This window comes from Ammospiza caudacuta, chromosome 28 (assembly GCF_027887145.1).
Source record: "Ammospiza caudacuta isolate bAmmCau1 chromosome 28, bAmmCau1.pri, whole genome shotgun sequence".
In the NCBI taxonomy this organism is placed as follows: Eukaryota; Metazoa; Chordata; class Aves; order Passeriformes; family Passerellidae; genus Ammospiza; species Ammospiza caudacuta.
Genome location: NC_080620.1, coordinates 5,145,852 through 5,172,840, shown reverse-complemented (window position 1 = coordinate 5,172,840; position 26,989 = coordinate 5,145,852). Strand labels below are relative to the sequence as shown.

At 51.8% G+C, this 26,989-nt stretch overlaps 2 protein-coding genes across 3 annotated transcripts in view; both read left to right on the top strand.

The window, feature by feature from the left end:
* Positions 1-1,554: 1,554 nt before the first annotated feature.
* UHRF1 (ubiquitin like with PHD and ring finger domains 1) lies at positions 1,555-14,593 on the top strand. 2 transcript variants are annotated; one of them, XM_058820985.1, is made up of 17 exons: positions 1,555-1,625; positions 2,439-2,601; positions 5,420-5,683; positions 6,442-6,614; positions 7,140-7,355; positions 7,492-7,598; positions 7,769-7,955; positions 8,663-8,786; positions 8,861-8,968; positions 9,732-9,836; positions 10,296-10,402; positions 10,888-11,050; positions 11,138-11,275; positions 11,615-11,726; positions 11,845-12,002; positions 12,249-12,347; positions 13,191-14,593. In XM_058820985.1, the coding sequence occupies exons 2-17, from the start codon at positions 2,449-2,451 to the stop codon at positions 13,335-13,337; spliced, it is 2,361 nt and encodes a 786-aa protein (XP_058676968.1). In that variant the 5' UTR covers positions 1,555-1,625; positions 2,439-2,448; the 3' UTR covers positions 13,338-14,593. The 2 variants fall into 2 exon arrangements, with proteins under 2 accessions (XP_058676968.1, XP_058676967.1); XM_058820984.1 differs by lacking the exon at positions 1,555-1,625 and having other exon boundaries at positions 2,390-2,601.
* A 1,779-nt stretch (positions 14,594-16,372) lies between these two features.
* KDM4B (lysine demethylase 4B) overlaps positions 16,373-26,989 on the top strand; it is a 73,763-nt gene continuing 63,146 nt past the window's right edge. Inside the window, exons 1-2 of the mRNA XM_058820865.1 lie at positions 16,373-16,450; positions 26,697-26,847. Coding sequence (XP_058676848.1) covers positions 26,707-26,847 — 141 coding nt within the window. The 5' untranslated portion in view covers positions 16,373-16,450; positions 26,697-26,706. The remainder of the gene's footprint in view (positions 16,451-26,696; positions 26,848-26,989) is intronic.

The following is a 26,989-nucleotide window of genomic DNA, read 5'->3' as shown; positions in this document are numbered from 1 at the left end:
ACTCCAAATCAAGGACGTTTCAGTTTCCCAGGCTCTGCCAGTGAGCAGGGGCACAAGGAGCTGGGTGGGATCACGGCCAGGAGTGGCCAGAGAGATATTCCATTCCACAGAACATCCTGCCAGTGCAGAAACTGGGGGACCTGGGACCTGTCTGTCCCTGCTGTGGGAGGGATGAGCTGGGTCAGGGGTGGTGAACGACTCTTGGGCACTCTGGCAGGGAGGAATTCCAATCTCCCAGAACCCTCCCAGGCTGCAGGAAGTGCTGTGGTGGCTTCAGGTTCATTCTCCAGCACATCTGCAAGGGCAAGCAATGACTCTGTGTCAGGCAGAGCCTCCAGCCCTGGGAGGAGATGAAGCCTGGCGGCACCGAGCCCATCTGGGCTCCTGTCAGCCGCGACTGTGGCTCATCCCATGGCGGCTCCAAGGAAGATGGGACCTGCCCTGTGTGTCCCCTACGTGTCCCCTACGTGGCAGGGCACCACATCCTGCTGCTGGCTGTGCTCTGGTGCCGAGGGGAGGCCGTGGGGGCGGGGAGGGGAGCACGGAAGCGGGGTGTGCCGCGCCGTGCCGCGCCGTGCCGCGCCGGGCCTCCCGCGCCTCGTGCTCCTTTGTTCCAGCCCAGGCCGCGCCATCCCCGCGGCCCCGGCCCGGCCTCTCTCCCCCACAAGCGCCAACCCTCGGCCTCTCATCCTCCTCTTGGAGCAGGCTTCTCTCAGGGGCCTCTTGGCCACGCTTTCCCCCATCCAGTGGTTGTTTTAAGCAAATATTATAATTTTAGATTTCCTCACAGCATCGGTGGGTTTGGGGATAAACATCCTGCTGGATCTGCCCGTTCTGTCGGCTCACGCGGCCACGCCACGGCCCTGCCGTGTCACCCGGGCCACGTTGTCACCAGTGGGGCCCTGCACAGCGCCATGGGCGCCCCTGGAGCTAACGGCCTGGGGAGTTAGAGCCCTTTTGCGGATTATTTGCTTTATTCGGATTGCTCTGTTTATTCGAATTCGGTTATTCGGATTATTCGGATTATTCGGTTTATTCGGTTTATTCGCATCAGGGTAGGGCCTGGAGCCCCCCAGGGGGACAAGAGCCCTCCTGGAGCCCCCCTGGGAGAACAGGACCCCCGGGGAAGGGTGGCTGTCATAGAGGGGTCATTGGAGTCTCCTCTCCCTGGGGCTCACCGGGTTTGAGGACAATACCCGGTACCGTGCCCGCGGCCCCGGGGGCTCAGGGCTGATGGAGCCCTTGGGGATTCGGGGGGTTTTGCCCCCGGTATCGCAGCGGAGCGGGGGGCGCCGGGCCGGGTCACTGGCGGGGATCCCCGCTGTCGCCCCCGTTTGCCGGGGGTGTTTTCCCGGTCCCGTTTCCGCCCCAGGGCCCCCCGGGCCCCGGGAGGCGGCGGCGGCGGCCCCGCCCCGCCCGCGCGTTCCCGCCAGCGGCGGCCAATGGGCGCGCACGGGGCGCGCGCGGGGCTTTTCCGCGCCAAACTCCAAAGCCCGCGGAAAGCGCGCGCGGCACCGGCACCGGCTCCGGCACCGCACCCGGTGAGTCCGCCGGGACCCCCAGCCCCAGCCCCGGCACCGCACCCGGTGAGTCCGCCGGGACCCCCAGCCCCAGCACCGTACCCGGTGAGTTCGCCGGGATCCCCAGCACCGGCACCGCACCCGGTGAATCCGCCCTGACCCCCAGCCCCGGCACAGCCGCCCATGGCGCTGCCGCCGCGGGCCGGGGAGCGGCCGGGGGCACCGGGAGCGGGAGGGCAGCGAGGGACGCGGGGGTTTCTCCGCCCTGCCCAGGGGGTGCGGGAAGCGGCGGGAGCGCTCCGCGGTGCCCGGGCGGTGACAGCTGGGTCTGGTGCCCCGGAGGGGTCGCGTCGCTCGGGGCTGCGACAGCGGGACCGACCCCCGTCCCCGAACGGGCCCGCGGGAGGGGGTGTGGCCGTCAGGGGCGGTGCCGGCGGCACCGGTGCCCGGCGGGCCCGGGGAGTGGCATCGCCCCGGGGGCTGCGCGGGGATGACGCGGCGGGGCTGGGGCGGGTCCGGGCGCGGCGGGGGTCGCTGACGCCCCGCCGTTCCCCGCCTGTCCCGGGCGGGTGTGCGGCCGGGGGGCCGCGGGCCGCGTTCTGTCGGTGACGGCCCCTTTAAGACCACGCGCTTCGCCCCCTACCCCGTTTATCCCCTCTTCATTTGCATGATCGCGCGAGACTTGGCGCGTGGGCGCGGCGGGCGGGTTTCAATTGTGGCGCGAGATACGGCCGGCGCGAGCGGAGCCGTTAGGCTCCCGCGTGGGAGGGCGGGGCCGGCCCCTCGCAGCCAATCAGCGGCCGAGCCGGCCGGGCCGGCGGCCAATGGCGTGCGGCGGGCTCGTGAGGGGGGCGCGGCCGCGGGTGCGGGCCCGCCCCGGCGGTGCCGCCGCTGAGCGCGGTCCCATTCCCGGGGCAGCGCCGGCGCCATGTGGATCCAGGTGCGCACCATGGACGGCAGCCAGACGCACCGCGTGGACTCCCTCTCCAAGCTCACCAAGGTGGAGGGGCTGCGCCTGCGGATACACGAGGTGTTCGGCGTGGAGCCCCACCGGCAGCGGCTCTTCTACCGCGGCAAGCAGGTACCGGCGCGGCGCGGGCATTGACAGCAGGGAGCGGCAGCAGCGCGGTGCCGGACACCCCCAGCCGGGCCCTGCTCCCCTCCAGCTGGGGACGGGTGTTCTAATTTATTTATTTTTAATTGCGTGGAAATAAGGGGTTTTGCTGCCATCTAGTGATCCCCGCTCCCTCCCGCGTCCGTGGGTTTGCCAGGACAGGAGCCCGCTGCAGAATTGCCTTTATTCTTACTTTGCTTTACTGTTTTCTACCTAATGTGTTGCTCTTCTGCCTTGACATCGCCTTTATGAAGTGTCTGCAAATTACCAGTGGTTTTATGGTCTTTAAAGTACTTAATGTTTTTGAGCCTTGCAAGTTACACCGCTCTGAAATCCATAAAGATCTAATTTTCCTTTGTAAATTGGGAAAAGCATCTCATGATTTTGAAGTTTCTCAGCTGATATCAAATTCTCACTAGGTACAGAGCACTTCAGTGGCTCAGTGCTGTATTATGTTCTCAATAATACGTTTACAATTGCTGTTGCACAGCTGTTTTATTCCCTGTCAGTTCATAATGTAACTAAATTAGCAGTGAAGTCAATCAAAACCATTTAAAAATACAATTGCTGTAGTCTACCTAGTCCTATGCTGCTAAACCTTCGTGCTAGAGAAACTCCTAAGCTGGTGTTTGGTTGATCACAGGATTAATTTCAGGAAAAGCAGCGGGATGCTGAGCTGGCTGCAGATGGACAATTGTTTCTAGCTGCTTTTCTTTCTGTTTTAGGCAGTCCCGAGCTAACTGTACTCTGTAATTAGCAGGTGTGACACCTGGACTAGCCTCAGTCTAAGCTTAGGTACCAGCTCTAGCATAAACAGAGGCCTGTAGGATGGTGTAGCATCACCTTTCTGTCGGGTTGCTGTAGATTTGGGTGCATTAACGACCCATTTGTGTTGTAAATCGAGTGATAAGGGAGGTTGGTTCAGGGCAGGTGCCACCTGTCAGCCTCTCCCTGAGGTCTGGGGTTAAGCAGGTTTTCAGAAGTGGCAACTTTCATTCAGTTTGTCCTTGCCCTCCAAAGGGAACCCCTCCTCCTGCAGCCCCAGTGTTCCCTGGCTCGGGCAGGAACGTGACCCAGCCTCTCTTAGGCCTTGTTCCCATTGTGCTTTGTCTGGCTGTTGGAAGTCCTGCAAATGTTCCATTTCTTACCCGTGAGCGTTTGTCAGTGGGGTTAGGAAATTAGCTGTTAGTTCAAACCTGCCTCCTTTGTTTGAGGTTTGTCCTCGGTGCTGGGCTCTTTTTTCTGCCTGTGCTTTGAGCTCCTGTGGTTTCCTGTGCTGTTCCTGTGCTCTTCCATTTCACTTTGCACCTGTTGTCACTCGTGTCCTCTGCTGCTGTTCCCATGTTGGTGACACTGTGTCCTGCCTGAGAAGGAACAACCCATTCCTGGTGTGTTCTTCTGCACCTCGAGGAGTTTTCATCTCTGAACCAGCAAAAAGCTCAGACCTCTTCCTGTGCAGTCAGATTTCCAGGGATTGTTCCACAGCCATTTGATGCCATAAATCAGAATTGAATTATCATAGTGATTCCTGTGAAGTGTAAATTTTTGTGGTTTTGCTCTGCTTCCCCCTGATAGAGAACAAAGCTCCAGGGATTGCTTTTTCTGGTGGTTTAGGCTGGAAAGGGATGATCATTTCCTGTATAATTTCTTAGTCAGACCTTAAATATGTGGGGAAGCTTGTCTGAACTTCTGACTGCTCCGTGGGCTCCGGCCTTACATGTTAACTCTAAAATGGTTGTGTTCCTTTGAGCTCTTGAGAGGTTATTGAGGGGCCTCTTTCTGCCTCTGCACTTCTCTTTTTGCAGGGGCAGGGTCCTGATTTGACTACAAACTGTACCAGATAAACTCTTAGAATTAGAGGGAGTGTGAAATTGGAACACGCCAGGCTACGCTGAAGAGCGATCGAGTGGTTTCAAGTTGAATTGACTCTTTTTTGATTTTACTTTTGATGGAAAAAATGTGCTTTTGCTGGGAGAAAAGTGTGTGATTAACTCTGGCTTCTACTTAGTGCTATGAATTATGGTGTAACAATTCGTAGCATTATGGAGATGGTGTAACAACAATCTGGGTCACACACAATTAAAATATAAAGACAAGCTGCATTAGCATTTGGGATGTGTCTGAATTGAGGAAGAAATAATTTTTTTTTTTAGGTAATGTGGAATTATCTTTGAGTTCTGACGGGAATGTGGAGGGTCTGTGGTTGTTTAATTGTAGGGAATGTGCTGCAAACTTTTCCAGATCTCCTAGAGGCTGGGTAGCGAGTCCAGAGCAGCATGGCCGCCTTGCTCTGGCAGACTGAAAAAAAAGCATTTAAATATCAGGGGCTGAGAGAGAAGAAGGGCCCAGATCTGGCTGGTAATGGTTCCCAAGCCACGTGGTGGATGTTGGCGGGCTCTGAGCTCGATGGGAGGCTGGAGGCAGCGCGGTGCAGGCGGTGAGGGGCGTGGTGAGGGGATCCCTCAGCGGTTCCGTGAGGGGATCCCTCAGCGGTTCCGTGAGGGGATTCCTCGGCAGTTCCGTGAGCGGATCCCTCGGCGGTTCGTGACGGGATCCCTCGGTGGTTCCGTGAGGGGATCCCTCGGCGGTTCGTGAGGGGATCCCTCGGCGGTTCGTGAGGGGATCCCTCAGTGGATCCCTCAGTGGTTCCGTGAGGGGATCCCTCGGCGGTTCCGTGAGGGGATCCCTCGGCGGTTCCGTGAGGGGATCCCTCGGCGGTTCCGTGAGGGGATCCCTCAGCGGTTCCGTGAGGGGATCCCTCAGTGGTTCCCTGCTTTCCCTGCAGATGGAAGATGGGCACTCCCTGTTCGATTACAGCGTGGGGCTGAACGACATCGTGCAGCTGCTGGTCAGACAAAGCCCGGCCGTGCTGCCTGCTGGCAGCAAGGACAAGGACCCCGAGCTCTCGGACAGCGACTCCGGCTGCGGCTCCGGCCCCAGCGAGTCCGACAAGAGCTCCCACAACGGGGAGGCTGCGCTGGAGCTGGAGGGACAGCCGGGCACGGCCGCCCAGCCCGACTGGGCAGACCCCTGCTTCGGCCTCTACAAGGTGGGTGCTCACACGCTGGGAGCCCTCGGACCGCGCCTGGCCTGGGGAATTGTTCTCTGTGCTGGAGAATCGCTGAAAATCTTTCGCACTCCAGTTGTGTGGGCAGTGCCTTTCTTCCTCTCAAACATCCCGACAACAACGACAGAAATACCAACCAAGCCACAAACCAATTCAATGCAAAATGCTGTAGGTCCAAAAACTTAATTTTTTCATTTTGTCCTTTGAAATTAAACTACAATACACTAATTTTTTTTTTTTTTTTTAAGTATTCAGAGTGTCTGGTTTGATTTTTTTTTTACAAATTTTCCCAGTATTTTTGCTTGGAGTCACTACATTTGTCAAAGCTGAAACTTTCTTGAATGAACAAAAGAAAATCTTGAGCAGCTGTTTCAGAATAATTTTATTTCTCTGTTTCAATGGGTTTTATTGCAGATCTAGTGATGTCTTTGCCAGGTTACGAGCAAGACACTTTGAAACTCTATTACAGACTAACCAATAATGGTTTGGGCTCACCAGCAAGGCTGGGTTTACATGTGCTGGTGTGGAATGGGTTTATAACCTTACAAATTCAACCTAAGCAGACTGTAGGGCTGCACAACAGGACCAGGAGAGCAGAGGAAATCTTAATTTTTAGGGTGGTCACTTAAATATCTTGATGATGGTGCAGTTCTTGAGATGGTTAAATCTTTAAGTAGATTGGAAATGAATACCTAATTTGCAGATCCCTTTTGGTGAGCTGTGCTCTTGGCTCTGTACAGATCAATGACCTGGTGGATGCTCGGGACACGGACATGGGAGCGTGGTTTGAAGCCACAGTTGTGAATGTAACCAGGAAAAAACCCACCACTGGATCAGCTGAGAGCTGCACAGACCCTGACCAGCCCACAGCTGTCCCTGAAGAGGATGTGATTTATCATGTGAAATATGATGAGTGAGTTTTTGTTTTGTTGCCTTCTTGGCCAATAAAGTCATTGGGGTCGTGGTGTTGATGGGAAATTTTATTGCAGATATTGCACAAATTAAAACAGAACTGGGCAGTGACACAGTCATTATGTCATTGGGCCCTGGCAACTGTAAGGTTGTTTTGCAGTTGGAATTCTGGAATTGCAGTTGGGGGCTGGAATCATGTTTTTATGGATACCAGCATTTACAGGGAATGCTGGTGTCCAAGGGTGGAAGGGAGGCAATAATATCAAAGTCAGACTGGTTGGTTCTGGCTGTGTCAATCATGTTTTTATGGATACCAGCATTTACAGGGAATGCTGGTGTCCAAGGGTTGAAGGGAGGCAATAATATCAAAGTCAGACTGGTTGGTTCTGGCTGTGTCTGTGTGGGAGGAGATTTTATCCTTGATGATATTCTTGTGTTGCACAGCAAAATCAACCTGTCAGCGTAACACCTGTTCCTCCCCAGAGCTGATGTTGAATGTGATTTCTGTTGTGTCCCTCCCTTCAAGTTACCCAGAGAATGGGGTGGTGCAGATGAGCTCGGGCAACGTGCGGGCGCGGGCACGGACCATCCTCAAGTGGCACCAGCTGGATGTGGGGCAGGTGGTGATGGTCAACTACAACCCCGATGAGCCCAAGGAGAGGGGCTTCTGGTACGATGCTGAGATCCTGCAGAAAAGGGAAACCAAAACCACCAGGGAGCTCAATGCAAAGATATTACTTGGGTAAGCTGTTCATGTGGGATAAATGGAATTTTCCTGCTCTGCTTCAGCTTTCTGAGGTCTGAGTGGCTCTGCTGGCGTCTGTGAACTCGAGCTGTGGGATACTTCCAAACTCTGATCTCTTCTCACCTTCTTCTAGGGAAGCTGGTGATTCCTTGAATGACTGCACAATTATATTAGTGGATGAAATCTATAAAATTGAAGAGCCAGGCACTGCTTCTCCCATCAGTTCTGGAACCCCAAAACGTGAGTCTGACGTGGAGTTCTTGCATGTCTGTCTTACTTTGTCATGTCCTGCCAGTTGTCTCTGTGAGGGTTAAAGGTTTAAGGGCTCCAAGTCACGTTCAGCTGTGCCTCCTTTGACCATTTCCAGTGGATCTTGGCACTTGCTGAGTATGGTTTGTGTTTGCCCACAGGACAGAGTGGACCCGTGTGTAAAGCCTGCAAGGACAACCCAAACAAGACCTGCAGGGTCTGTGCTTGTCACATCTGTGGGGGGAAGCAGGATCCAGATAAGCAGCTCATGTGTGACGAGTGTGACATGGCCTTCCACATCTACTGCCTGAACCCTCCCCTCAGCAGAATCCCAGATGATGAGGACTGGTAGGTTCTGAGGAGGTGTGTGGGGTGTCACAGTTACATCTAATTAGGAACAGGGATGTGGATGTTTAAGGTTTTTTTTTTTTTTTTTTAAACTTCATAGCTTTTCATGAGCTTAATGAGAGTAGGTTTTAAGCCCATGGCTTGCACACTCCTTTTCCTAGTTTAGGGATCTGGATGCCTTTTTTGTGTACCTGCCTAAGGGCAGGGCTTGGAGTAACCTGGGATAGAGGAGGGTGTCCCTGCCATGGCAGGGCTTGGAATGAGATGAGCTTTAAGGTACTTCCAGCCCAAACCAGCCTGGGATCCAAAGAGGACCAAATGAGAGCTTGATGCTGGGAGGATTCAGCTGTGCAGTGGCTTTTATGGGTCGCTGCAGGCAGGCCCCATCATCAGATCAGGCAGGTTTGTGCATGAGATTCGTACAGTGAGAGTTGTGGGTAGTGAAATACATCCTTCAATAGACACAGAGTCAGTTGAAATGCACTGGTTTGTTCCCTCAGTGTTTCAATACTGTATACAATGATTTTATATCACAGCTGTTTCCTGATACATCTGCACAGGAGCTGTTGTAGGTTAAATTCCAGCATGGAAAGTGTTTCCATGTCCTGTCTGGTTTCACATGGGGAAATTGTAACGTAACTCACTGTGGTTGGAGGAAATGTTCCTAACTGAAAGCTTTGCTACTTGTTAATTTTCACTGACTTTAGGTATTGCCCTGAATGTCGAAATGATGCAAGTGAGGTGGTTTTAGCAGGAGAGAAATTAAAAGAAAGTAAAAAGAAACAAAAGATGGCATCTGCTAATTCCTCCTCCCGGAGAGACTGGGGCAAGGTCAGTCCAAAGCTGTTTTACTTGGAGTTGTGTTTGTTCCTTTGGGCTCTTGGCTGATGCTGCTCTCTGCCCAGGGCATGGCGTGTGTGGGGCGCACCAAGGAATGCACCATCGTCCCCTCCAACCACTATGGACCAATCCCTGGCATCCCCGTGGGCACCATGTGGAAATTCAGAGTTCAGGTATGAGGCTGAATCCTGGCCTGACCTGCTGTGGGGAAAAATTGGAGTTACCCAGCTCCTGCAAGAAACTGAAACAGTTAATGTGGAAATGTGTGTGTCACTGGATATATGGAAGTGCAGCAGGAAAAGAATTCTGGCTTTGTCTGGATCAAGTGTTCCATAACTAATGCTGCATTGTTGGACCATCAAGTGCTGGTTTATTTTGTTGTAGTGCTCTTTTTGGTAACTCAAAAACCCCAAAGCAAGCGGATTTGTTCCCAGTGGTTTGTCCTGGAGGTTTGCAGTGTGCCCTGCCAAGGGTGTCTTAAATATCCACGTACATGAAACAGAAGGTTTCTCATCCTGTTAGAAAGCTGGGGCAGAAAAAAGCACTGGCTTATCCAGATCTTGTTTTCAGGTATTGAGGGAAGGCTGCTATTACAACTCTTTCAAAACTTGATACAAATATTTAATATCTGTATTATTCTTAAATACCTGGAGCATTTTAATAAGCAATTTCAGTAAGAAATATCCAGATAGTTAGATTTGCACACAAACCTTATCCATGTGTTCAATTTACTGATACAGTCAGTGCCTTATTTTTTAGAAGCATTTTTATTTTTCTTCATTCTGTCTGGAGCTTTTTGGGGGATGAGTGTGAGAGCAGCTTCCCCCTGTGACACATGGAAAGCAAATGTGAAGTAGCACAGTTGGTTCAGCTCAAAGCCAGTGCTGATGGGGCCTGTTGAGGGCAGGTGCCTCCAAAGCTGATTTTGTCTCCCAGGTGAGCGAGTCTGGGGTGCACAGGCCCCACGTGGCAGGGATCCACGGCAGGAGCAACGATGGGGCCTACTCCTTGGTGCTGGCAGGAGGATATGAAGATGACATTGTGAGTGGATTCTGATTATTTATGCACAGAACCAAACAAACCTGTTGAAACTCCACAGCAAGCACTTGCCCAGCTTCACCCATTTCCTTCAGAAGCAAACGAGGCAAGGAAAAGCTGCAGTGATCTGTTGATCCCAGAGTTCTGACTTTTCAAGGTCTGCCTTACACCCACGTTGGAGCAGTCTCGTGGGCTGTGCTGCCAGCTGTTCACTTGCAGCAGATCCTGTGTGAGCCTGGGCTGCTCAGGGGTGTGACAAGACAGCATTGTCACCATTGTCACCTGATGTCCTCTCCTGGCAGCCTGAGGGACAACCAGAGACTGGCCCAGTCTGGGAGCTTAAATACACGGGAAGCATCTTTCCTCTTTGAGGATGCCCTGCTAAACCTACCTGGTTAAAAGGCTCTCCTGCTTTTGTTGAATTCTTTTTGTGACTGTGAAATCCATCCGTGTTCATTTCAGGATCATGGGAATTCCTTCACCTACACGGGCAGTGGGGGCCGGGACCTGTCTGGGAACAAGCGAACGGCAGAGCAGTCCTGTGACCAGAAACTCACCAACATGAACAGGTTGGCAATGGCTGTGCTCCATTCTGGCCTCAGCACCTGGCACTCTGTCAGCACAGGGGTTGTTGGGCTGTTTAAGCTTTGGAACAAGGGCCAGAGTTGGGTCTGGGCTGTGGTTTGGCTGCAGATCAGTTACAGAATGGGGATGCTCCTTTCAGTGCCCTGCAAGGGGACGGAACTGGGTGGGGTTGGTGTCACCTGCAATACTGGCTGACACTTAAAGAACAGAGCAATAAATTGGTGTGGGAGTTCTGCTCTCTCCTGGAGACCTTTGCAGCCACTGGAAACCAGACCATTTGTAATTCTGAGCTGTTACTCTCAGATAAGCCTGGGCTTGAGTGGAGGAGCTGCTCTGGGCTGGTGCATTGAGGTCATGCCATGAACAATTAACTGTGCCCCCATCAGGAGGGTCCCTGAGTGCAGAGGTGTCAGTGTCACACACAGGGGTTCCATGGCAGGCACACACTGAACTCTGGCCTCTCCTGCAGGGCCCTGGCTCTGAACTGCAGTGCCCCCATCAACGACAAGCACGGGGCTGAGGCCAAGGACTGGCGGGCGGGGAAGCCGGTCAGGGTGGTCAGGAACGTCAAGGGAGGCAAGCACAGCAAGTATGCTCCTCTGGAGGGCAACAGATACGATGGCATCTACAAGGTGAGGAGGGCTGAGCTGGGACAAGAGCGTGTGCTCGTGGCCAGGGGGCTTGGACAGAGGGCCATGGACTTGCTGTGGCTTTTGCAGGTGGTGAAATACTGGCCTGAGACGGGGAAATCTGGGTTCCTGGTGTGGCGTTACCTGCTGAGGAGGGACGATGAAGAACCTGCTCCTTGGACCAAAGAGGGGAAGGACAGGATGAAAAAGCTTGGCCTGACAATGCAGGTACTGCCCTGGGACATCACCTGGAATCTCAACTTGATGGAGAGCAGGGATTCTTCTGTTACATGCTCCTTAGCTAAAAATTGAGATTAATAAATGCTTTCGGTCTGCTGAGTTGTTTGTTTTTATACATCAAGAAGCTAGAAGGACAAAACTCACTTTGTTTCTGGTATGGAATTTCTATAGGCTGTGAAGTGCTTCCCTACAGCAGGGTTCTGTTGCTTAAATAGATTGAAAGTGCCCCTGGAGCTGTTCTCCAGAGGTCACTCTTGGACCTGTCTTGGTCTGCAAGTCTGAACCAGTGTGTTGGCATTGAATGATCTTTGATTTGTTTCCCTGCAGTATCCTGAAGGATATTTGGAAGCTGTTGCAAACAAAGACAAGGAAAAAGAAAATAATGGAGATGATGAGTTTGATACCCCAGGGAAAGGGAAGAGGAAAAGGAAATCAGCAGGTTTGTGGAGTAGGCAAGTGGATCTAGGAAACCTTGGAGGTTTTTGTGCATTTTACTTGGTTACTCTTTTCAGGTGGCTTTTTGGTTTTTTAAAAAAAATCTTTGTGTTTTCTTTCAGGTGGGGAGGAAACACCCATCTCCTCTCCAGCAGGGACTCCAAAGAAAACTAAAGTTGAGCCATACAAGCTGACGTCCCAGCAGAAATCTCTTATAAAAAGTGATGAAGCCAATGAAAAACTGTGGAATGAAGTCCTGGAGGCTCTCAAAGATGGACCGGTACGTTGGGCATTTCCCCCCAGCTGTAGTTGTGCTGTCCCCAGCCACAAACCCTTGACTGAATTAAAGAACAGCTTCAGACCTAAAATTATTTATTTTAGTGTAAACACCCCCAGCAGGTTTAATGGGACAGATTGTGCATATTAAGATTTGTTGAGAATCTTTCTATGATCAATTGCATTTAATGGTGGGGGTTTGGGTTAATTTATCTTTCAGCACTAAGTTGGTTGAATGTTCTCTTTGCAGAAATTTCTGAATAAAGTGGAGGAGGCCTTTCTGTGTATTTGCTGTCAGGAGGTCGTGTTCAGGCCAGTCACCACCGTGTGCCAGCACAACGTCTGCAAGGTGGGCTGGGCTCTGCTGGGGAGGAATTGTTCCCTGGGAGGGTGGGCAGGCCTGGGATGGAATTCCCAGAGCAGCTGGGGCTGCCCCTGGATCCCTGCAGTGCCCAGGCCAGGCTGGACAGGGCTTGGAGCAGCCTGGGACAGTGGGAGGTGTCCCTGCCATGGCTGGGGTGGCACTGGATGGGCTTTGAGGTCCCTCCATGCTCAGCCAGGCTGGAATTCCTGATCTCTGCTGTGTCCAGCAGCACTGGCTGGGTTGGGTTTAACGTCCCTCCATCCCAATCAGGCAGGAGTTCTCTGCTCTCTGCTGTGTCCAGCAGCATTGGGGTGGGATTTAGGGTCTCTCCATCCCAGCCCTGCTCCCTGCTGTGTCCAGCAGCATTGGGATGGGATTTAGGGTCTCTCCATCCCAGCTCTGCTCTCTGCTGTGTCCAGCAGCATTGGGGTGGGATTTAGGGTCTCTCCATCCCAGCCCTGCTCTCTGCTGTGTCCAGCAGCATTGGGGTGGGATTTAGGGTCTCTCCATCCCAGCTCTGCTCTCTGCTGTGTCCAGCAGCATTGGGGTGGGATTTAGGGTCTCTCCATCACATGTAAGCTGGGAGAGATCAGTTCCCTGCTCTCTGCTGTGTCCAGCAGCATTGGCTGGGTGGGATTTAGGGTCTCTCCATCCCAGCCCTGCTCTCTGCTGTGTCCAGCAGCAGCGATGCTCCCAGCTGGGAGCGCAGTGCCCCTGTTCTCTCTGATCCCATCCCACGAATCTCAGGGCTGGCTCTCTGTGTCAGAGCTGTCCCCAGTGAGCCCAGCTCAGCTCCCTGTCCCTGACCCTGCTCTCTGCTGTCCCCAGGACTGCCTGGACAGGTCCTTCAAGGCCTCTGTGTTCAGCTGCCCCGCGTGCCGCTACGAGCTGGGCCGCAGCTACAGCATGGAGGTGAACGAGGCCCTGCAGAGCGTCCTGGCCCAGCTCTTCCCCGGCTACGGCCGCGGCCGGTGATCCCCCAGAGCACTTCTCCCTCCCTCCCTCCTCCCTCCCTGCCGGTCACACCCACCCTGGGCTTAATTTAAAACAAAAAAAAAAAAGGTTAGTCTGTGTTTTCTCCCGCCCACCCCCCCCCCGCAAAACAATGGTTTGAAATCTTCCTGGTTTTGAAAACAAACCTGTAAACTCCAAGGATGATCCTTTTGTACGTTCGTGGGTTTTGTTTTTGTTCTCTGTGTTGAACTTTGCAATTTTATTTTTTGTTTTTTCATCCCCTCAAACCTGCCATTCATCAGTACAGAATTATTTGTTTCTAATAATGGACTGAAAGTGCTTCCGGTGAGGCTGCTAATGATGAGGAAAGTTCTCAGAGTGCCCCTCTGCCCCCTTTATTTTTATTTTTTATTCCAAAAATGGCTTGGTTGCTAGAACAATCTTCACTGTCTGGGGATTTGGCCATCAAGGTAGACTCGTGCATCACCTTGGCAGCATTTTGATACTCAATTTGTACAAGTGGTTCCTGGCTTTGTACCACAAGTGGGTTTTTACTATTTTTTTGTAAGAACTGGGTTTTATACATTTGACAAAAAGCCATTTCCTGCTAATTTTGTATCTCAGAAGCAGAAGGCTGCTTGCTTAGAGCCAAGTGGTTGGAGCAATATGAAGTACTACCTCACTGGACTTCTCTTAGGGAAGGATTTGTTCAGCTGGGCGCTGTCCCCTGTCCCGAAATGCCATTGTGGAATATCCTAAAGCCATTCTTAAGTGCCTTTTGTCCTTTGCTGGAAGACTGGGCTCTGAATCACCATCAAGGTCTCCTTTTTTTCATAAGCACTGAATTGTTGGGACTTGCCAGCCGGATTCTTTGGGAGCGTGGATCACTGTAGCTGTGTGTGATTAGTGGGGATTTGCAGAGGATCAGGTTTCCTAGTTATAGGTGTATTGGGGAGTTTTTTTCTTTGTTCGCTGCATTTCTACTTGGAAATGAAAAATAACCAATTCTGGCTTTTGTATGAACCATTTTGTATTGGCCATGCCTGGAGAAGGCTCCCTTGGTCTCCCTCTAACATTACCAAAGTTTGCAGTTTGATACCTCAGCAAGACAGGGATGTTTTTAATCACACTTTTCTGCAGACAGACTGGAACAATTGTGCCTATTATTGGTTTCCTCAAATCTTACCCTTTGCAAAGTGATTATGTTAATATGTTAGGGAAAAAGACCCTGCAACATTTTATACGTTTTTTGGTGAATTTGTCAATTTTTTTGTATAATGTGCAAGTTGATGTTCTCAAAATAAATATCTTTTCAGATGAATTGTTGACTGTTCTCCTTCAATTCTTTTGATCCAGAGTGGGTTTCCAGACCCAGTTCCTTGGTTGAATTTATGTCCCATTAAGCCAAACCTTTTATTTTTCTAAGGGTTGAGATTTTCATTATGATTTTTCACTGCAAGTTTGGCGAATCCTCATTTCCACTGCTCCAAAATCACAAACACCAACTGGCAGTTGGAACTGTTTGTCCATTTAATGAATAAACTCCAAAACTGTCGCAAATGCCAAGTCCTGCATCATATTTGAGGTGTTACAGGAGCAAGGGTGAGCTTCTCCACAAACCAGAGGAATTAATTCAGCCACTGAGGTTTTCACAAAGGCAGATGAAGGAAATAAAGCACCATTAAGGTGGTAAAAACAAAATCTCTGAAATGAAGCAGCACTAGCACCATCTGCCCTCTTTAAAATAAGTTTATTTTAAGGTCATTGTTAACGTGAAACACTTTCAGATATTTAGATTTCATTGCAAATGTCCTTGTGCTTTTTATTCTGTGTTGTGATGGGAAGAATTGAGGTGAGTGAGTGAAAGTGAGAAAGTATTTCTGCATTTAAAATGCAATAACTGCAACGACTTCCTTGGTTTATTGGTTGTGCTGTTACTTGGAACTTGAAAAACAAACTTTGTTTCCTCCATAGGTGCCAATGTACTGTTCTGTTGGTGGCTTTTTAAAGCAACAATTACAATTCCCCTGCAGATTGGACACTTTGTGGTGAGATGTGCCAAAATTATCTGTCCCAAATTACAAAGCCCTAGCAGGGAAACGGCTGCGCTGCTCAGCGAGGGATTCCGTGCTGGGGGTGATGTGCTGGGCTGATGTTTCACCTCCCACCCTCACCCGGGGCCGTTTGTGGGGGCAAATCCCCGAGATGGGAGCGGGAACAGAACAAAGGTTCCTGGGGAAAGACCGGGAGAGCGACAGCAGCAAAAACCCAACCGAGGAGCGGCTCCTGTGCTGGGAATCCAGCGCGGGCACGGACTGCGAGCTCTGCTCGGCCTCATTGAGGGCAAATCGGCAAATTCGGGATGGAAATGAGCTGTGCCCGGACACCGGCGGGGACCGGGATCCCAGAGCTCCCCGGGCAGCGCCGGCCGAGCCCCGGGAGCGGCGGGGATGGGGATCGGTGGTCCCGGGACCCCCCGGTCAGTGCCGGTCCCCAATTCCCGCTGTCCCCCTCAATCCCTGCTTGTCTCCCCGTCAATCCCCGCTGTCCCCTCGATGTCCCCCGCCGATCCCCGCTGTCCCCCCTGTGTCCCCCTCCGTCCCCGCCGTTCCCCGCCCGGCCGCGCGGGGGCGCGCGCGCTCGCCGCTCCCCCATTGGCGCAGCGCGGCCGCAGCGCCCCCGCCCCGCGCTGTGCGGCTCCTCACGTCCTCACCGCCCCGCCCCGCGCCTGACGGGCACCTCGCGCCGCCAATCAGCGCCCGCCCGGCTTCTGCCTCGCCCAATTGACGCTGGGGGGCGGGCCGCCGGCAGCAGAAGGCGGCCTGCGATTGGCGGAAAGCGCATGAGTGACGGGAGCGCTCCCCGCTGCCCCGCCCGTCCGTGGGCGGACCGTCGCTCCGCGCCGCCGGCCAATCAATGCCCGCGCTCGCCTTGTTATTCGGCGATCGGGCTCACCACTGGCTGGACCCGCCGTCCGTCACCGGCGGCGCGGCCAATGGGCGCGAGGGCGGTGCCGCACGCGGCCAATGGGCGCGGCGGGGAGGCGGGCGCAGGTGGTGGCCGCGGGGCGCTGCGCTCGCCTGGGCGCCCCCCCTTCGCTGCGCCCCCCGCGCCGCCGAGGGCCCCGCGCGCAGGTACGGCCGGACCGCGCCCCCGCCCCGCCACCGGCCCCGCCACCGGCCCCGGCCCGAGCGGGCCCGCACCCGCCACCCGCGCTGCGCCCCCCGCGCCGCCGGGCCCGCCGCCCGCCCCGGCCCCGCCGCTCCCGGCGCGGCCCCGTCCCCGCCGCTCCCTTCCGGGCCCGCGGCCCCCGCGCGGCCTCCCCCGCAGCCGGCCCGGACGGGCCCGCACCGGCCCCGCCGCGCTTTGTGTGGGTGGCACCCCCGGGGTCCCGGTGCCCCGAGCCGGGGCTGCCCGCGGGGATTCACCGCCCGCGGGGTTCGGGCCGCGCACGGGGATCAATGGCGATCCCGGGGGCTGGGGGCGAGCAGGAGCCGCCGCTGGTTCCGCGATTCGGTGCTGGGGAAACCGGGGGCACGAAGGTGACAGCGGCCGGGGCCGGGCTGTTCTGTCGGCGCTTCCCTCCTCCGGCACTGTCAGAGCCTGGGCCCGGCCGCGGCGCTTCTCTCCCGTTCCTGTCAGTTCCTCTGTCAATTGCTCGGTGTGACCCGCACAGCCCCGCTGTCCCCGGGCACAGCCCGGGACCCTCGGGAGCTGCGGGCTTCGTGTGCCCGGCCCGGCCCAGCCGCTCCTGGGTGCGCAGCAGAGGGGATGGAGGGGATGGAGGGGATGGGGAACCCTTCAGGAAACCCAGCGGGGACAGGAGCCCGGGAGGGGCTGGAGCGGTGCCAGGGCTTGGCACGGGGCTCAGGGGATGGTGCTGGGCACTGCCCAAGGTGCTGGGCACTGCCCGGTTCCCCAGGGAATGCTCCCGGCCCTGCCCAGGGTGGGATTGTTGTCTGTGCAGGACCAGGGGCTGCGCTGCATTCTCCCGTGAGTCCCTCTCTGTTTGGGATGTTCCGGGATTCACCCAGAGGTGTTCTTGGCTTTCCTGGGTGGTTCTGAAGGTGTTGAGGAGCCAGGGGTGTTGCAGAGAGGCAGCTTTGGGCCCCTGTGTGCTGAGCAATGAGGGCACCAGTGAGGATCCATTTCATCCTTGGGATGGAGCTGCTGCTCTGCCCTGGGACGCTGCATCTGTGCTCTGTAACTCGTTTGGGCCAGGGGAAATCTCTGTTAGGGCAAGCATGACCCTCCCAAAACAAAGTTTCCTTTAACCCAAAAGAGTCAATTTTAAAATTGACTGAAACCTGATAGCATTTCGCCCACAACATTGCTTATTTCCCGGGAACTTTTGCTTTTTTCTCGTCACTTTCCTTTTCCGGTTTCACTGAAATTCACAGAGTCAGGGAAACCTCAGGCCTAGAAAGCCAAACTCACAGTTACATTTTAGCAATTACATCAAGTAACTGTTGGAGCCCCCAGTAATTGCTCCGTGACGGCGAGTTCCCAGTTCTTGGGCTTCCCTGTAACAAGAGAAGGAAGTTGGGGCGGGCTGAGCAACTCCTGCAGTGCCAGAAGGATCCTGAAGGAATCCTAAAGGGATCTTGAAGGAATCCTGAAGGAATCCTGAAGGAATCCTCGGCTGTTCCTGCCTCATGACAGGCAGGAGTTCCTCCCATGCAAAGGAGGTGTAGGTGGATATAAAGTGATTCCCTGTTCCAGAGCTGATGTTCATGGATGAGACATTCACTGGAGCATCCTTTGACAGGAAAATTCTGTCTAACCCCTACGTGGTGGATTGTTCTTTTTGTGCTGATTGGAAAGAGACAAATGCCTTGACTGGCCCAGTGGGACCGGAAAAACAAAAAAGTGTATGTATATATATAAAATATATATATAATATATATAAAAAAATATATATTAAAAAGTGTATATATATATATATATAAGTGTATATATATACACATATATATATAGTGTATAAGTGTATATATATAGTGTATATATATATATATATATGGTCCTACATATAAACATGATGTATGAAATATGTAATATATTAATATATATACAAAAGGACATAAAATATATTTATGTATATAAAAATATATAGAAGGAGTCAGTTTTGTCAGTAAGTCAGAGCACTTTGGTAAAGACTCAAAGTATACAGGTCACATTCCAAGTTTGGCTTTAGGATGAATGTGGGCTTTTATAAATTAAAAAAAAAATGAGCTTTTGATGGGAAGTCAGGAGCAAAATTCACTTTCCCACCCGTTTGCTGTAGATAATCCTGGCCATTGGTCATGGGAAGGGCTCACCTGAGCTGTGGGGACACTGCTGCTCTCACTGGGAGCTGTTCTCAACTCCTGTCATGCACCAAGGAAAGATTAAGCTCAAGTGGGAGTTTCACAGCTCTGCAGGTGGTTTAGATCACCCAAAATACAGACAGCTCCTGAAAACGCGGAGCTATTTCCATATAAAAGGTCGTAAGAAATTTGCTGTGCGTTGGGAGAACCAGTTTGGCCAGCCCTGCTGGAAGGGCTCTGGGACGATTTCACATTTATGCAGGGTTGTGTTTTATTTCCTCCTGGGATGTCCAGCAAACAGTGTCAGCATCAGGAGGCTCTGATTCACCTTGCAAGTTTAAATCTCATTTTTGAGAGCAGAAATAATCATTGTGAGCCAGCCAGGCAGCAGGGGAGGGAAAGCTCTTGGCAGTCGGGAGAAACTTGGTGTTTCAATGAGTTCTGGGCAGTCAGGAGGAATCAGAACTGGTGGATTTCCCCTTCCTGACTCACCCAGGCTCAGGCTGTGCTGTGGGGAAGGGTTTGCAGAGCCTGTGCTGCCCCGCGTTCCTTCACTGGAGCATCTGTTAATAGCAAAGATGGATGGCAGCTAAATGTGTCACACGAGTGAGGGATTTGCTTAATGGCTTTGGATGCCACTGGGATCCTCCGGGGCTGCTGGAAGGAATTATTTGTCATCTGGTGAGGAATTCAAGGGGGTTTGTCCGTTTGCAGTAGCGGCTGAAATCCTGGATGCTGCAGAATGTTGGCAGGAATCCTGTCATTTCCCACAGGCTGGGGGATATTAATGACTTATCACTGTGGGATATGAGAAAGGTGTTCCTCCCTTTTCAGTGCTCTCCACTAAACTGGTTGTTGCTTAATAAGATTTTCTCTTTTTAACCTTTGTTCCGGACCAAATATGTTCTGTCTTGTCACAGCTTAGGGGTAGAGCCATTTGCTACCATGGCTTAATTAAGGCACATATTTTCCTTTATATTTTCCTTTATATTTTCCTTTATATTTTCCTTTATATTTTCCTTTATATTTTCCTTTATATTTTCCTTTATATTTTCCTTTATATTTTCCTTTATATTTTCCTTTATATTTTCCTTTATATTTTCATTTTCACTCTCCTGTATAAATGAGGCAGCTCCTCAGCCATGCTCTCACTGGATTACACAGGAGGACACTTTTGTGTTCTGCCCTTCCTTGGTCTGGGTGTGCCTCACTCCTGGCAGAAGTGACCTGAAGCTTCGTTATTTTTATGTTTTATAAGGCTCATGAACAAGCCACAGTTCCCAGATCCTCAGAGAGCACAGGATTGCCCTTTTGTTCCTAAATCTCCTAGAAATCCTGCTTTTGAATATGGCCCAAGAAGTGAATGTTGGAGGTCGGTGGGGGGCTGAGGTGATTTCTGAGGCTTTCTGATATTCCTTCACAATTTTGGCTACAGCCCAGGGCAGTGGAGAGGCCTTTGGTGAGGTTTTGGTGCAGATAAGAAGTTTTTGTGGCGTTTCCCACATTTGATCTCAGTTGGCAGAACAAGCAGCACAGCTTTACCTGGGTGGGGTGTGTCGAGTTTGGAGCTGCAGCTTCCAGAGAGACCTGGATAAAGCAGAGCTGGGAGAGATCCAAATTGTCTCATTTCACCTCCACGCTCTGGGGTTAATTCAGCCTTTAAATTGTCACTCCTGGAGCTGCGGGTTTGGCTGAGAGGTGTGAGATGGGTGCGGGCTGGGAGAAGCCTGAGGGGGAATGAGGCACCTGGGGGTACCTGGGCAGGTGAGCCAGGGAGGGGCTGGGGTTCCTGGGGGTACCTGGGCAGGTGAGCCAGGGAGGGGCTGGGGTTCCTGAGGGTACCTGGGGGTACCTGGGCAGGTGAGCCAGGGAGGGGCTGGGGTTCCTGGGGGTTCCTGGGGGTACCTGGGCAGGTGAGCCAGGGAGGGGCTGGGGTTCCTGGGGGTACCTGGGCAGGTGAGACAGGAAAGGGCTGGGGTGCCTGGGGGTACCTATGGGACCTGGGGTACCTTTCCAGGTGACCTGGGGCTCTGCAGGGCTGTGCTGGGCTGAGGTTCCTGGGCAGGTGAGCCAGGAAAGGGACTGGAGTTCCCTGGGGTACCTGTCCAGGTGAGCTGGGGAAGGCCTGGGGTTACTGGGGGTTTCTGGGGATACCTGGGGGTATCTGAGGGTACCTGTCCAGGTGAGCTGGGGAAGGCCTGGGGTTTCTGGGGATACCTGGGGGTATCTGGGGGTACCTGTCCAGGTGAGATGGGGATCTTCAGGACCATGCTGGGCTGAGATTTCTGGGGATACCTGAGGGTTTCTGCGGGTACCTGTCCAAGTGAGCTGAGGTTTTGCAGGGCCATGCTGGTCTGGGGTTCCTGGGGGTACCTGGGGTACCTGTCCAGGTGACCTGGGGTTCTGCAGGGCCGTGCCAGGCTGGGGTTCCTGGGGGTTCCAGGGGTACCTGTCCCGGCTCGCTGCGGTTCTGCAGGGCCGTGCCAGGCTGGGGTACCTGGGGGTTCCAGGGGTACCTGTCCCGGCTCGCTGCGGTTCTGCGGGGCCGTGCCAGGCTCGCTGCTCCCCTGCCCGAGCTCCGGAGCATTCCCGGCATGTGGCGGCAGCTGGAAGTGGGTCAGTGTGTCACACCCAGCCCGGGCATTGCCTCGGGCACAAAACCAGCCCAGGGCTTCCTTTTGTATGGGCACGGTGGTTAAAAACGCCGCTGACAGCCCCATTTGTTGAGGGCTTTTGTTGTAAAAATCTAAAGGAGCTTAGGGAAGTTGCTGAGAACTCCAGGCTTTCTGTTCTGGCGGGGTTGTGGAAGGAAAACTGGAAATTAGTCCTATTAAGGTGTTTTCTGATGCAGGAATCACCTTTTGGGCAAAGCTCTGCAGTGATCGAGGCTCCTGCTTGCTCTGCAAGGTTCTGATGTCCTTTCCCGTAGGAACAAACACTGAAGAGCTGCCTCATTTATACAGGAGAGTGATTGACCGATGAAAATATAAATGAAAATAAGCACCTTAATTAAGGCGTGGTAGCAAATGGCTCTGCCCCTAAGTTGTGACAAGTAATCGAGGCTCCTGCTTGCTCTGCAAGGTTCTGATGTCCTTTCCCGTAGCAATAAACACTGTGGGATAGTTTATTTTAACACTTGCAGTGCTGCTGCCTTGGGTTGAGGTGCCATGGGTTAAAACTTGGAATTGCCGTTCAGATTGCACGGCTCAGCCCATGTGAAGTGCCCTTTATAACACTGGTTTAAGTTGCTTTTAAAGACTCCTGAAGCAGTGGAGATAATAAATGCAGCAGAGATAACCGGGCCATGCAGCAAACTGAGCCTCCTGCAGTCCTGGGGAAGGCTGGGCCTCAGCGCTGCTTTGTGAACTGATTTCTGTGGTTTTGGGGTGACTTTATCTTGTCTGTTCAGTCAAACTGTTGAGTTTTTGAGGTTCTGATCTGGATTTAGTCAGAAATAACCATTACATGTTAACTAACTTGCCTCAGGCAATAATAAACTGTTTTAAAGTCATCCAGAATTATTGCTCCTAAATGTAACCATTTTTTTTTCCCCTTTTAAATACAGTTTGTGACTAAATAATTTTGTTGCTAGAGAAGTGTGTGAAGAGGGGAAATTTTGAGGGAAAATTTTGTTTTCCCTTAATGAGCTACATATGCTGCTTGATTTCAAGTACAGGAGGATCTGGAATTGTGGAGGAGTCTTGTGGAGTGTAAAATTTAATAGAAAATAACTCTCAATTTGTCAAATCCCAAGCACTGTAGATCTTCATCCCTGTGCTGAGTGGGAACGTTGTCTCTGTTCCTCTTTCCCAAATATTTCCTCTGTTGTGTTTACTTAACCTTTATGGAGGATATACAAAACTCAAAGCAATTTGAATGTTAAAAATGTGATTAACTGAATCTATAAATATTATATCTATAATAATATAATAATATATTTATATTATATAATATATAATACTATATCTATAATAATATAATAATATATTTATATAATCTATAAATATTTATCTATCTATAAATATTTTTTTGGGGAAAGGTGTTAGTTTAAATCCTTGCTGTAATTGCACAGTTGTTTAAAACAACTTAGCCTATATGGAGGCTATACAGAACTCAAAGCAATTTAAATGTTAAAAATGTGATGAACTGAATCTATAAATATTATATCTATAATAATATATTTATATTATATAATAATATAATATTATATTATATATAATAATATATTTATATAATCTATAAATATTTATCTATCTATAAATATTTTTTGGGGAAAGGTGTTAGTTTAAATCCTTGCTGTAATTGCACAGTTGTTTAAAACTGGGCTGAGCAACAGCAAACTTCACATTTAAAAATTTACATTTTGTTTGTCCAAATGCTGGAATCTGATTCTTGGGAGTAGAGGGGAAGGAGATCAGCAGTGGGGCAGCAGCAGGAGCTGCTCAGAAATCCCAGCCCTTTTCGTGGAGGAAGGATTCCCAGTCTGTCAGTCCTGTAGCAATCCTTGATCTCAGCTGGACTTTTTCTGTGCTGTACAAAGATTCCAGTCCACAGGTGCAGGATTTCAGTCACAAAAGTGCCTTGGTTCACGTCAGTTTTGGAAGGGAAACGTCTCATTGAAAAGTAAAAGTCATTGAAATGAAAACTCAGCTCTTTGTGTGCACCGAGATCGTCCCTCTGGAGACAAGTTTTTGTGCTTCCTCACAATGGTTGAAAATGAGAAGGTTTTCATAATATTTCAGGTTGTTAGTGTCTCACAAAGAAACAGAACGTATCCAGCTGAGACAAATACCTTCACTCCTCTTTTCAGGAGCTGCTGGGGGCTCTGAGTGCAGAATCCTCCTTGTCAGTACTCAGAGAAGGGTTTGTTCCCACCTGGCCCTCACCTGCAGCCCTGCTGGGGCTGGGAGGGCTCTCGGTGTGCTCAGAGCAGTCAGATTCTGCTCTGGAACCTTCCAGGGATGCTGGCAGCTCCTTAGGGCACTGCTTAATTGGGACCATCTCCTGAAAATCCCAGAGGAAGCTGCAGCCCCGTCCTGCTGTGTGTTCTGTGTGATCCCAGGAGCTGGGACAGAGCTGGCCAGGAGTCCTGGTGGCCACAAATCCTGGGACGGAGGTGACCACAGGTCCTGGTGGCCACAAATCCTGGCATGGAGGTGACCACAGGTCCTGGTGGCCACAAATCCTGGCATGGAGGTGACCACAGGTCCTGGTGGCCACAAATCCTGGCATGGAGGTGACCACAGGTCCTGGTGGCCACAAATCCTGCGATGGAGGTGACCACAGGTCCTGGTGGCCACAAATCCTGCGATGGAGGTGACCACAGGTCCTGGTGGCCACAAATCCTGCGATGGAGGTGACCACAGGTCCTGGTGGCCACAAATCCTGCGATGGAGGTGACCACAGGTCCTGGTGGCCACAAATCCTGGCATGGAGGTGACCACAGGTCCTGGTGGCCACAAATCCTGGCATGGAGGTGACCACAGGTCCTGGTGGCCACAAATCCTGGCATGGAGGTGACCACAAATCCTGAGATGGAGGTGACCACGAGTCCTGGCACTGCTTTCCCAAAACAATTCCATGTGGGAAGCACTTGGGACAGAAATTCTCCTCTCCCCCTGTTTTCCCTGGCCCTGGGTGTTCCCAGCTCCCCGGGGCTGGTGGGGGAAGCTCCCACATCTCACTGAGCTCATGGACCTGATTCCCCCCTTCCCATGAGCTCTGTGGCCATTTTATTGTAATAGCTTAATTGGTTTGATTAGCTCAATGTACATTATCTAGGGTGGTTGTTGGAATGTTCTTTGGATGGGACTGCATGTGGAAAAATCCTGTGTTTTGCTGTGTCTGGACTAAAGAATTCCAGGGTGCCAGGTGATGCTGCTTGTACTGAGGCAGTAGAACCTTTTAATTAATTAATTAAGCTTTGCAGGAAGTAGTTTTATCCTTTAATTAATTGATTAACCTTTGCATGAAGCACTTTTTGATCTCCCTTCCTTACAGGAACGCATATTTCCACTCTTTGCTCTGAGTTTATCGACTAAAACCTGGAATTTCGTGAGAGAATCTTGAGGGAAGGATGGGATCAAGCCTGGCTCTGGCTGTTTGTTTTGCCCTGGCTGTGGGTAAAGCTGCAGATCTGGGAAGCCTGTGTGGAGCAGATGGTGCTGGCAGGGCTCCTGCTCAGGATGGAATTCACTCCTGAGCCAGCTCCTGCTCCTGCTCCCCGCTCCCCTCGGCCCCTGCCATCTCCAGACCCTGCCCAAAAATAGCCCCAGCGTTCCCGGAAGGCTGTGGCAGGATTTGGGGTGGTTTCTGTCCCTGTCCCGCTCCCCTGCAGCCCCTTTTCCTCCCGCTCAGCCCTGTTTTCCTGGGGGATTTGAGCAAACCCCTGGCAGATGGGTCCCCAGCTCCCCTGGCTCATCCCAGGGATTTCCTCCTTGTGTTCCTGCAAAACATTTGTGCAGGAAGGGCTCCCCATGGGCAGGGATCAATCTGCTGCTTCTCCTCCAGTGCTGACCCTGAAACAGCAGGTTTTGTTCTCAAAAAAAAAGGCAAGTTTTGTTCCTTGTTTGGCAAGGTTGGGAATCTCCCTGGGCAGGGCCGCCCTGAAGATGGAGGGGTTGTTTAAATGGCCCTTTTGTTTCCAACAATTCCTGTTGGAGATGAGAAGTGAAGTATCTTGGGGTGAATGGGGTGAAATGGTATTTTTCTCCCTCAATTGGTTTTGCGCTGGGATTTCCTGCAATACTGGGATTCATAATTTGATTTTGTTCTGGACTGGGTTCTGCATCCCTGGCTCCTGGCTTGGGAAAGGCTTTTCTGCCTGTGAGAAACTGTGATTTTATGCATAAAATTCCTTTAAAGACTCCTTGGGGAAGGACATAAGACTTGCAGATCCTTGTTTTGAAGCAAATTTGCATAAAAGTTACTGTGTAAAATTCTAATGTTTTCTGGCTTCTAAAATTTCACTGAAAACTGTTCATGTGCCTTTGAAATAAAAAGTTTTACCCAGTTAAAATGAAACTTTGGTGCCCTGGGTGTGGAGTCTGCCCATTTTAGGTGGTTTTAATTCCAGGAGCTGGGAGCACTGGTTGTCTCTGGAGCAAGTTCTGTGCCACACTCACCCATTCAAACACAGAGCTGGGAGTACTCCCTGCTTCATTTTGTGTTTTCCTAACACTGTGACTACTTCCAGGAGCATCTGCAATACTTCTTGGCTGCTCTGAAATCAGTTTAAACACACTTTAAATGCTTTTTTTTTTCCATGTGAAAGCTGGCGGGAGCTGTTTCCCTGCAGTTCATCCTCCACAGCCCAGCACTGCCATCTCGTGAGTGCTCAGAGTGTGGAGCTGCTGCAGCTCCTCCTCATGGAGAATTCCTTCCTGGGGATATTTGCAGCTGAAACGCCACTAAAACCTTGTATTTCCCTTACAGATTTCCAGCATAACCTTTAAAAAGTCTGTTTTAAAAATCATTATTTCATCCTGAATGGTTTGAGAGTTTGTTTTGGATGTTTGGAATTGTGTGTCCGTATTTCTTATAAGACTTGCCTGACACTTTGTTCTGTTTATGTACATTGCAAAGACAAAGTGTAATGAAGCTACGTTAAAAAAACCCAAAACCTTAATTTTATAATTTTTAATGTTGTCTGGCACATGAAAAAAACCCAAATTTTGGAAAGCTGTTGGGTTTGGAACTAAACAGAAAATGGTGAAGCATTTTGGTGGAAAACTTGCGTGGTGGCAAGTTGTGCACAGTGACAGAGCTGAGGGTGGTGAGGAGTTGTTATTTTTGTGGCACCACTTTCTGTGCTGAACTGGGGGCAGATGTGGTTTATATTTAGCCCCTGGCCGGGCTCTCGGGTGATCCTGGTGTCAGGAGTTCCTGACTAAGTGGATTTTTGGTTGGGAGCTCCTCATGTCCATGTCAGAGGGTCGCTCTTAAAAATTCCCCCTTGCGGGAGCCGAGGGAGGAAATGAAAAATCTCTGCAGGCTTTCTGTGGAACTCCTTAGAGTTGGGAGTTAGAAACCAAGGGTTTAACCAGTATATTTTCCTCCCCGTGTCCCTGTGCAGGACTGGAGCTATGGGGTCGGAAAACCCCAGCCCGCAGAACCCTGGCTGTAAGATCATGACCTTCCGGCCCTCGCTGGAGGAGTTCCGCGACTTCGGGAGGTTCATCGCCTTCATGGAGTCCCAGGGAGCCCACAGGGCAGGCCTGGCCAAGGTGGGGGCATGGGTGAGGGGATGGGCAAGGTGAGGGGATGGGCAAGGGGCTGGGCAAGGTGAGGGGATGGGCAAGGTGAGGAGATGGCTGAGGGCTGGGCAAGGTGAGGGGCTGAACGAGGGCAGGCCTGGTCAAGCTGAGG

Bases quoted from the DNA above. Each gene is read 5' to 3' on its own strand.
- UHRF1 (XM_058820985.1), top strand. From the start codon at position 2,449: ATGTGGATCCAGGTGCGCACCATGGACGGCAGCCAGACGCACCGCGTG. The intron at 11,051-11,137 runs GTGAGGAGGGCT...TGGCTTTTGCAG, and splicing joins GATACGATGGCATCTACAAG to GTGGTGAAATACTGGCCTGA. The intron at 12,003-12,248 runs GTACGTTGGGCA...TTCTCTTTGCAG, and splicing joins AGGCTCTCAAAGATGGACCG to AAATTTCTGAATAAAGTGGA.